The sequence below is a fragment of the Rhinoraja longicauda genome, chromosome 7, assembly GCF_053455715.1.
Source record: "Rhinoraja longicauda isolate Sanriku21f chromosome 7, sRhiLon1.1, whole genome shotgun sequence".
Lineage (NCBI taxonomy): Eukaryota > Metazoa > Chordata > Chondrichthyes > Rajiformes > Arhynchobatidae > Rhinoraja > Rhinoraja longicauda.
In genome coordinates this window covers 59,963,116-59,973,753 of record NC_135959.1, presented here as the reverse complement: position 1 = coordinate 59,973,753, position 10,638 = coordinate 59,963,116, and the positions used below count along the sequence as shown (strand labels likewise).

General features: G+C 42.7%; 1 protein-coding gene across 1 annotated transcript in view; it reads left to right on the top strand.

Annotated features, from left to right (window-relative positions):
- Window positions 1-2,857: 2,857 nt before the first annotated feature.
- chordc1b (cysteine and histidine-rich domain (CHORD) containing 1b) overlaps window positions 2,858-10,638 on the top strand; it is a 32,861-nt gene continuing 25,080 nt past the window's right edge. Inside the window, exons 1-2 of the mRNA XM_078402693.1 lie at window positions 2,858-3,062; window positions 10,247-10,296. Of these exons, the coding sequence (XP_078258819.1) occupies window positions 2,999-3,062; window positions 10,247-10,296 (114 nt within the window). The 5' untranslated portion in view covers window positions 2,858-2,998. The remainder of the gene's footprint in view (window positions 3,063-10,246; window positions 10,297-10,638) is intronic.

The following is a 10,638-nucleotide window of genomic DNA, read 5'->3' as shown; positions in this document are numbered from 1 at the left end:
TGTATTGTGCCGCTTGGTATGACGCCTGTAGTTCCGCAGCAATGCAAAGGACACCCAGACACTACATAGTTCCTCCTCAAAGCCTAGCCCATTAACGATGACCATTCGCCTAAGCAGATAACAACGCAGATGACAGTGTGCTGATGAGACTTCATTAAAACGCCCAGGGATAATGCAATGTGGATGGAACTTCTGTTCAACACCTCCTACGGCCTTCTCGTTTTTTTTTAAAAACCTCTATACCCGCAGCAAGACAAATAAACAGAGTTAGTTACAGCGTTGAGCCACGGTGCCAACGCCAGCACGAATAGAGGAGACGCTGCCGACGTTCCCGGGACAAAGCTAATAGAGTGGAGAAAGATGGACCACTCCGTCGAAATCGCCTATACTGAAGTGTAGTACGCAACGGAGCAGAATGTCCGCCATTTTAGTAAGCAAAACCCGCTGTTCATTATGTCTCTCAGTGTAATCAGCGTTGTGGGGGAAAAGTATGTGTGATGATACCATTAAAATGCAGAATGTGTCTCATCTATCAATTCACATTTTTTTTGTTATTTTTCTTTTTAAATGTTTCCCCCTTCTTAATTTCTCTGATTTTATTCTTTCTTACTGTTTCTGCCCATGTCCCTCCCATCCTTCCCCCCCAGCCCCCTCTTTTGTGCAGTTTCCCTTGTATTGCTCTAACATACATTATGCACAAATTTAACTTAATATAAATATATATAGCGTCATATATATATATATATATATATATATATATATATATTCTGAAGATGGGTCTCGACCCGAAACGTCACCCATTTCTTCTCTCCTGAGATGCTGCCTGACCTGCTGAGTTACTCCAGCATTTTGTGAGATAAATACCATCGATTTGTACCAGCATCTGCAGTTATTTTCTTACACTATATATATATATATGAATGTGTGTTTGTGTGTGGGTGTTTGTGTGCGAGAGGCAAGATAGAGATAAATAGATCTCAAAGTTCCTTCTCATGGATCAGAAGCAACTTTGATTTAAAGCAACGCTCTATTTCTCTCTTCATCTTATTTTTCACAAGGCGATTTGACCTTTATGGTTTATATATAAATATATATGTATATGTGTTTATTTTGTGATTTCCTCTAATTATTTGTTTAGCAACCTTTTTCTTTCAATCTCTCTAATATATATATATATATAAAAGAGAGATTGAAATAAAATGGTTGCTAAACAAATAATATATATATATATATGTGTAGAAAATCAGTCATGCACACACTTCTCAGCACATGGTTCTCCCTATCATGATCACTGTTCTTTCACATGCATTTCATTAGGGCCTACCGATACACATTAGGGCCTACCCATACACATACGCAATCAGTGACATCAAACTTATTTCTAGAAATCCTAATATTATGAATAAAATAACTATGAACACATGTCAAGATATTTTTTCATTCTATATTAGTGTAATAAAATGTAATGTGTACATACCTACACTGATACAGAAGTGCTAGCTTTAGACATAAATAATGTACATTGGTTTGGTTTTGAATTTAACATATAATTGAGGGGGTCAGTGCAATACATTGCTAACCCTCACTTTTGTGAAAAATGAGTTATATGCATTAACACAATCCTTAAGGACTACCCTTCAACCTGTAAAAAAATTATACTTAAATTCAACCGATAAGTTGGTCAAATAATATAGGCACCTTCTTGGTTTTTTTGTGATTTATGGATTTTTCAAATATGAATATCTCACGTTTGTGGGTTAGAAGGATTTAGCACCAACCCCAATCAATTTAAAATCATTCAAAAATGAGCTTCATAAACAAGGATAACACTTTTTATTTCTGTCATTCATGGTAAGATTAAGATCATTTTGTGTGCGAGATACACAGGGTTGCACTGTTTCGCATATCAGCTAACCAATGAAAAGGTCAGGTCCTGATTTATACCTGCTCTTCACCTCCCCCTCCCCCCCCCCCCCCCCCCCCCCTCGTCTGAAGAAGGGTCCCAGCCTGAAACATCACTCATCCTTTTTCTCCAGAGATGCTGCCGGACCCAGTGATTTACTCCACCACTGTGTATATTTGAATTGGATTCATGCTTCTGTATGTCAGGCAGCATTGGTCATTTTAGTGGCTGTCAAGGGTTTTTAACTAATCAATTCACCAATTCAAATTTTCTTGGCTCCAAGTATAAAATTAAATGTCTTTTCAATTATATACCTGCATGAGATAGCCCAGCTGTTGGCGGTTGTGCAGTAGAAAACAGAAACATTGTGGATACAGTAGAGTTCTATTGTTTGCAAATGCCTAATCTCTGCTTCCACGACTTTCTAAAATAACACAAAAAGAGATGAAATTAATCGTGGAGGTGAAATTAAAATTAACAGAGAAAGCAAAGAACAGTTCATTAAACATGATTAATTGGCCTGATACAGAGTGGGTCTCTAGTGCAAATATTCAATGAGTAACATCCAAAGTTTAAAGATCACGAAGCAGCAACTCTTCAAGAAATAGTTATAAATGACAACTTATCAACTTATCCAAGAAGTTGATTAAAAATAATTGTTTGCAAACATTTTATCGCAGAGAGTTGTGAACACTCACTGCCCAGTCTAGCACACAGAGTCTGCTTACTAAAATGGCGCTGAAATTTACCCATGACCTACGACGGGTTTTAAGGTCGAGTGGTCTATCTTGCTCCTCTATTATCTTTGTTCGGGCCAAGGTTCCAGAATACGCGCTGACGTCGGCGCGACGCGAGGGGATGGGTCGAATGTTCGCGAAGGATCGCGGAAGGAGTGCGGAGCTTCCCGAACCTTCCCGAGAGCGGACCGGACCGGCCCGGCCCGGAGTTACCGGCTGCTCAGCCCGGACCGGCCCGGGGTTAGCGGCGACACCAGTTGCTCGGTCGAGGGGTTAGCGGCTGCACAGACCGCGGGGTTACCGGCTACACCGGCTGCTCGGTCGAGGGGTTACCGGCTGCTCGGTGGCGGCAGTGGCCATGTCCGTCTTGTGCTACAACAAGAGCTGCGGGCAGTGTTTCGACCCCGACAAGAACAGCGAAGGTAAGCAGACTGATCGGCGCCCGGCCTCTTCCTCCCCGGGCGGGACACGGAGCGGGCGGCGCGGGCCTCTCACACCGAGTGCGGGGAACTCGTCTCTGCCCCGGCAACGTTGGCTGCTCCCGGCATGTGTACGAGTAACTGCTTGTGCTTGAATCGCTCCGTCCACCGCAAGGTGGGCAGATGATTGGATTCAGAACATGCCACGTGTCTGGTTTATGTCTGGCTCTGTCTTGCTTCGCCTGGACCCCACCCGGCCTCTCCCGGCCACTTCAAAGAACAACACAGGAACAGCACAGCCCATAATCTCTGTGCCGAATATGATGCTACGTTAAACTAATCTCTGCTTGCACATGATCCATATTCTTCTTTCCTTGCGTGTCAATTTGCTTGTCTAAACGCATCTGAAATGTCACTATCGTAACCTACCTCCACCATCACCCTGGTAGCTTGTTCCAAACTCACAGCACTCTGTTAAAAAAATCTTGCCCTCCACATCTTTAGACAATAGGTGCAGGAGTAGGCCATTCGGCCCTTCGAGCCAGCACCGCCATTCAATGTGATCATGGCTGATCATTCTCAATCAGTACCCCGTTCCTGCCTTCTCCCCATATCCCCTGACTCCATTATCCTTAACTCTATCTAGCTCTCTTGGATGCATTCAGAGAACTGGCCTCCATTGCCTTCTGAGGCAGTGAATTCCACAGATTTACAACTGACTGAAAAAGTTTTTCCTCATCTCAGTTCTAAATGGCCTACCCCTTATTCTTAAACTGTGGCCCCTGGTTCTGGACTCCCCCAACATTGGGAACATGTTTCCTGCCTCTAACGTGTCCATAATCTTATATGTTTCAATAAGATCCCCTCTCATCCTTCTAAATTCCAGCGTATACAAGCCTAGTCGCTCCAGTCTTTCAACATATGACAGTCCTGCCATTCCGGGAATTAACCGAGTAAATCTATGCTGCACGCCCTCAATAGCAAGAATATCCTTCCTCAAATTTGGAGACCAAAACTGCACACAGTACTCCAGGTGCGGTCTCACTAGGGCCCTGTACAACTGCAGAAGGACCTCTTTGCTCCTATACTCAACTCCTCTTGTTATGAATGCCAACATTCCATTGGCTTTCTTCACTGCCTGCTGTACCTGCATGCTTCCTTTCAATGACTGATGCACTAAGACACCCAGATCTCGTTGTACGTCCTCTTTTCCTAACTTGACACCATTCAGATAATAATTTCAATAAATGTTGCCCCTCTCACCTTAAAGTTATGCCCTTTAGTTGTACCATTTCCACCCATTAGTACTATCTAAGCCCCTCATTTATATACTTCCGTCAGGCCTCCCTTTAACCTCTATAAGGTTCCAGAGAAAACAATCCAGGATTGTCTGATTCTTCAACACTTATCAATTTAGGCCACCTTGATAAGGATAGTGGATAAGGAAAGTGAAATGGAGGGATAAGGTCCAAGATATGTGGCTGGACGATTCATCAATACCAAGAATATGTTGGTGTTTTAAGATTTTTGTTTTTCACATCAACATTTCACCCATCACATTATAAATATAAATTGACATTTCTCCTAACACATTCAATGATGCCTGGCAGTTCTCAGGAGTGAGAAAGGGAAAACATTTTTGATTTTATGAAGTGAATAGGTCATTGACATCCATAAATTGTATTAGAACCTTGTAGTGTTACCAAGAGTGCTTAATTGTCATATGTGCCAAGAATGGAACAATGATATGATTAATTATTATAGCTTTTCAGGCACATCAACACAACCGTGACATATAAATATACAATAATATGGTAAATTGCTTCTTGTGCTAGGTTTCATGACCATAATGGTACAAGCCGAAATGTATATTGTAACTTTATAGAAAGTCAATAGCTATTCTGTGCTTCATTAGGGTTATGCTGGGAAGCTCAAGAGCCTGATGATGGTCCTCAGGCTACTGTACCACCTTCCCGATGATAGGGAGATGAGAGTGCGGCCATGGTGATATGGGTCTTTGAGACCTTGAGCTAAGGTTTCAGGCAACTGGAATCTCAGGGCCACTGTTCCAAACTGAATGGAGGTGTTCTCCAAAGTGATCGTCAAATTTGATTTGATTATTTTTCTATCTTGAAGGAGACTACATTATAAGTAGCAAAATCAGTATACTATAAATTGGAAGAGATGCAGGTGAATTCTGTTGTAGCGAAATGTCTTTAAAAAAAATCCTATTACTAGGATGTTTGGAACGACTTCTGTTGTGGGACAATTCACCAGTCCTAATGAAAGGGTGTTGCAGTTGAATGCTACGGCGGCACTTTGCAGCAGCTCGGCATCACCGGCTTCTCCCAACGTGTCTCCGGCTCCCACCTGGCGCTCCGGGTGTCCCGTCACCTCTCCCCGTTCCTGCGCTCCTCGCTCCTCGAGCCTCACTTCCTGCAGCTCTTTGACCCCTCGCCGCTCCTGCTGGCCCTCGAGCCCCTCTCCCCGCTTCCACTTGGCTGGCCTCAACACCTTGAGGCTGGGGCCACCGAGCAGAGCCATGGCCTGGTCCTCCGCCACGGCTTCTAGCGCCCAGCCCAGCTCTCGCTGCTGCTCGGCCTCCGCTGCCAATCGGCCTCCCCGGTTCTCTTCCTCCCCCTCTTTGGGCTCGACACTCCGCTCCTCCTCCTCTTCCACCGCCTCCTCCAAAGCCGTTGAGCACAGCTCCCTGGGCCCTTCGTCCTCAGGTGGGTCGCCGACCTCCAGCGTTCGCTGCTTCTGCCCCTGCAGACCCTCCAGGCCTCTCGGCTCGGGTTCTTCCCGCTGTCCTCCCAGCTCGCTCAACCCTGTCCTTTCCTTCTTCTCCTCTTCTCCCCCCGCCGGCTGGTTGGCGGTCCTCTGCTTTTCGGCCTTCCTCTCCTACCTCCCTTCATGGCAGCGTTTCCCCGTCTCCCGCCAGCTGGCCAGACATCTTCCCAGCTGTTTCTTGCATCTGCGGGCTTGGCAGCCCTTCTCCTGGTTCCTCTTCCTCCGCTAGATCCTCCAGCTTCCTCATTTTTTACAGCACACATAATTGGCCATTTGGTTGCTTTTTAAAGGTAAGAATGTACCTGTTGCATGTGTTACTAGTGAATGCCGGAAGCTGCCATGTCCTCTAGACAGCTTGAGTTACTCTGTGCGTCACGCACTTTGACCGTACGACCTTACGTGCAATCTCCCTATTGAGCAACAGAATGTCTGTGCAAGTCCAAGGATCCCTGAGGTGGTAAACACAGTCAAAGAGGTGAAGAAGTTAGATGGAATATTTGCCTTCATTAATTGGGGCATAGACTATAACATGGGAAGATTATGGTACAGCTTTGTGAAACATGGTTAAATCACAAATGGAGTACAGTGTATAGTTTTGATCACCACACTATAGGAAGGATCTGATGTTCTGGAGAGGGTACAGAGGAGATTCACCATCCTAGAGTGGGCAGTTTTTGGTTCCGAGGGCAGACTGGGCTTTATTTTCTTGGAGCAGAGCCCCTCGGGACAGGGGAGCTGACAGAGATAGACAAAATTGAGCGGTGTCAATTGTTGAAAAGCTTCCCCATAGCAGAGGTATCTAACTAGCGGCCATAGGGAAGGGGTAAGATGTTAAGAATGATATTGAGGAAGGACTTCATCACCCAAGTTGAAATCTGGAATGCACGGCCTGATTGGGGAAAGCAAGCAGCTGCCTACTGTTTAAGAAATATCTGGATGACCATTTAAATTGGCAGAGCATATAAAGCAATGGACCAAATGCTGGTAGATTGGATTAGATGGATGGATTCATGAGCATGTGGGCTGAAGGGCCTGTTTAGTGCTGTATTTCTATGATGTGCTTCCTTTTCTGGAGGGAACATTTGTTTACTTGAATAATCCGACGGGTAAAGGGCACGGGCAAATGTTGTGAATTAGGAGTGGGTGTTGTTGGTGATGAAGGAATGAAAAAGTTTTGCACAAGAAATATTCCCTTAAATGCTGCAAGAAGAAGGAAGATGTGCCTTCTGGTAGCATCACAGTGAAAGTGGCAAAAATTAAAGTAGACTAATATAAAGATGGCAGGCACAAAATGCTGGAGTAACTCAGCGGGACAGGCAGCATCACTGGAGAGAAAGAATGGGTGACGTTTCGGGCCGAGACCCTTCCTCAGACTGAACCATCGGACCATCAGCCTGAAGAAGAGATGCTACCTATCCCACTGTTACTCCAGCATTTTGTGTCTATCTTCAGTTTAACCCAGCATCTGCAGTTCCTTCCTACACAATATAAAGATGACTATAATTAACACCAAATGCTCATGGTAAACTTATGTTGACATGGGAAGAATAAAATACGATTCCAAATAAATTGTCATTGTAGACTTGGTGGCTAATGGTTTGTGCTGTATGTCTGACTTTACAGCATTTGGTGCTCGTGATGCAGTCACTTCTGCTTTGGCAAAATCAAGATGGATAAGGTGATTGCAATGCAGAATACCTCTGAGAAATTTGCAAGGATGACTGAGCTTCTATTTGCTTGTCACTCTAATTCATCTCATTCCCACCTTGATATCACTGCCCTTTTAAACTATATTGGATCTGTGCAAGAGGCAATTTAACCTCAAGGCACAGAATCTCATCTTCTAACTTTGCACGTTGTGGAAGTTAACATTTAAATTCAATTAATTTAATAATCAGTCTTTCTAATTACAATTCATCTGAAATTGTAACTATTTCTCTTGCTATAGATGTTGGATTGATGAGTGTATTTCCAGCATTATTTCCATTTCATATTTCAAGCAACTGTAGTCTTTTGCTTCTGACAGTGTATGGTATATAGTTCCAATAGACAATAGGTGCAGGAGGAGGCCATTCGGCCCTTCGAGCCAGCACCGCCATTCAATGTGACCATGGCTGATCATTCTCAATCAGTACCCCGTTCCTGCCTTCTCTCCATACCCCCTGACTCCGCTATCCTTAAGAGCTCTATCTAGCTTTCTCTTGAATGCATTCAGAGAATTGGCCTCCACTGCCTTCTGAGGCAGAGAATTCCACAGATTCACAACTCTCTGACTGAAAAAGTTTTTCCTCATCTCAGTTCTAAATGGCCTACCCCTTATTCTTAAACTGTGGCCCCTTGTTCTGGACTCCCCCAACATTGGGAACATGTTTCCTGCCTCTAACGTGTCCAACCCCTTAATAATCTTGTACGTTTCGATAAGATCTCTCATCCTTCTAAATTCCAGTGTATACAAGCCTAGTAGCTCCAGTCTTTCAACATATGACAGTCCCGCCATTCCGGGAATTGACCTAGTAAACCTACGCTGCACGCCCTCAATAGCAAGAATATCCTTCCTCAAATTTGGAGAATAAAACTGCACACAGTACTCCAGGTGCGGTCTCACTAGGGCCCTGTACAACTGCAGAAGGACCTCTTTGCTCCTATACTCAACTCCTTGTTATGAAGGCCAACATTCCATTGGCTTTCTTCACTGCCTGCTGTACCTGCATGCTTCCATTCAATGACTGATACACTAGGACACCCAGATCTCGTTGTACGTCTCCTTTTCCTAACTTGACACCATTCAGATAATACTCTGCCTTCCAATATATGTCTGTTTCTCCCTCACCTGCTTATCTTTCATCATCTCTTATTTACATTTCCTCTGGAAGGAATATCTGCAGTTAACAAGCTGCCTCCCTTGGCTTACCGCACCTCCACATATTTGTCATTCAACCTCTCTTGGTCCTTGTCCTGTCGGTGCCATTTCTTTTGAAATTTTCTGAAACGTAAAACCACCTCTGTAAATTTTCTCAGTTCTCTTCAAAGTCACCAACCTAAAATGGTAGCTGTTTCTCTTGCCACATCTATATATTCTGCCTGTTCTGAATATTTTCAGTGCTTTTGTTTCGGATTTGCAGCGTGTACTTTTTTTTTGCTTTTCATGTACTGGTATATTTCCTACATGGAAGGTCATTAATGGACCAGATGGGTTTTTTTTTTAGATATCTGGTTGTTTTACGTTTGGTAATGCCATATTTTAATTTCAGATTTGTTCATTATTGACTTAACACTCTGCTAGTTTAGTGACTGTACCTATTACTTCAGTGCCTCGAGTTCTGTCTTTTGGTCCACCAATAATGTAGTTTTAATATTTTTCCTTGTTTCCAGACTCCTCAATATTCTGATTCCTCTTGTCTGCAGTCTTCCAATTCAGCAGCTGGATGGTTGTCAAGCCTTCTCCGATTCTCAGTTTTTTAAAATCACTCTGCTTCCTCGATTAGAACTTTGTGCCCTCAAGTGGCAGTGCTCAACATAAATCTTTCCCCTGTTTACAAGATCCATATTTATTCATAAATTTGGTTGCCTGCCCATTTACCTTGCTTTTTATTGTTACATTTGGTCGTGCTACCATATTGATTCAAGTTGTGAAATGAATGCAATCCAGTGTTAGAAGAGGCAATGGTGTGCATCTGCTGGTTGAAGGGCTCAGCGCTCTCACATTATGATGCAATTAAAAATACAATTTCTTGACTCCAATTCCAATCTGAGGTCTCGGGGCTGTTTCTTAAAACAATGCTGCTTTGAAAAACATTGTAAATTTCATTAAACAGATCAACAGTTAACACCCTGGCCATACACAGATTTCACCCCTGCCATCGGGAAGAAGTTACAGAAGCCTGAAAACTGTAACGTCCAGGTTCAGGGACAGCTTCTTACCTATGGCCATTAGGCTATTAAACACTAATACCTCCAAGTAAACTCTGAACTACATAGACTATTGTTATTATTGCACTATTGTTTGTTTGTTTTTTATGTGTATGTATGGGTGCGTGTGTACATATACATATATGTATGTGTACATATAATAACAAAAAAAGGTTCAGTGTGTATATATATATATATTTTTTTTCTATATACAGATACTCGCATATACACACATATATATATATATATATGGATTAGCATTTACATAAATGTACTGCCCGGTGAAAAGAGAACAAGTTTGTGTATATATATATATGTGTGTGTGTATGTATGTGTATATACAGATACACTGAACTTTTTTTTCCGTTATATTATTTACAGTGTACTATGTTTACATATCCTGTTGTGCTGCTGCAAGTAAGAATTTCAATGTTCTATGTGGGACATATATGACACTAAAACTCTTGACTTTTTGATTTTTTTTAAAGATGCTTGTACATACCACACTGGAGTACCCGTGTTTCATGATGCATTGAAGGTAGGTAATGCTTCTTAAGATTCCAATCTAACAAATGTTCTAGAGGGTTATTAGATTAACAAATGTTGCAGTTGTCTTTAAAAGATCAGGTGTGCAAGATGTCCATGATAATACCTCAAATTTGGATAAAACTTGTTCTCTTTTCACCAGGCAGTACATTTATGTAAATGCTAATCCAAACATTTATGTATTTCGGAAGGCTCCACATTAACAGCTGGAACTGCTTAGAGGTACACATTGACAAAACATCAGAAGGCAATTAGGTTTGCCAATAAGAACTGGGTGCTATTCAAGGTTTAGCTTCAGAGTTGTCAGCATTATTAAGTACTATTGCACAGGAAT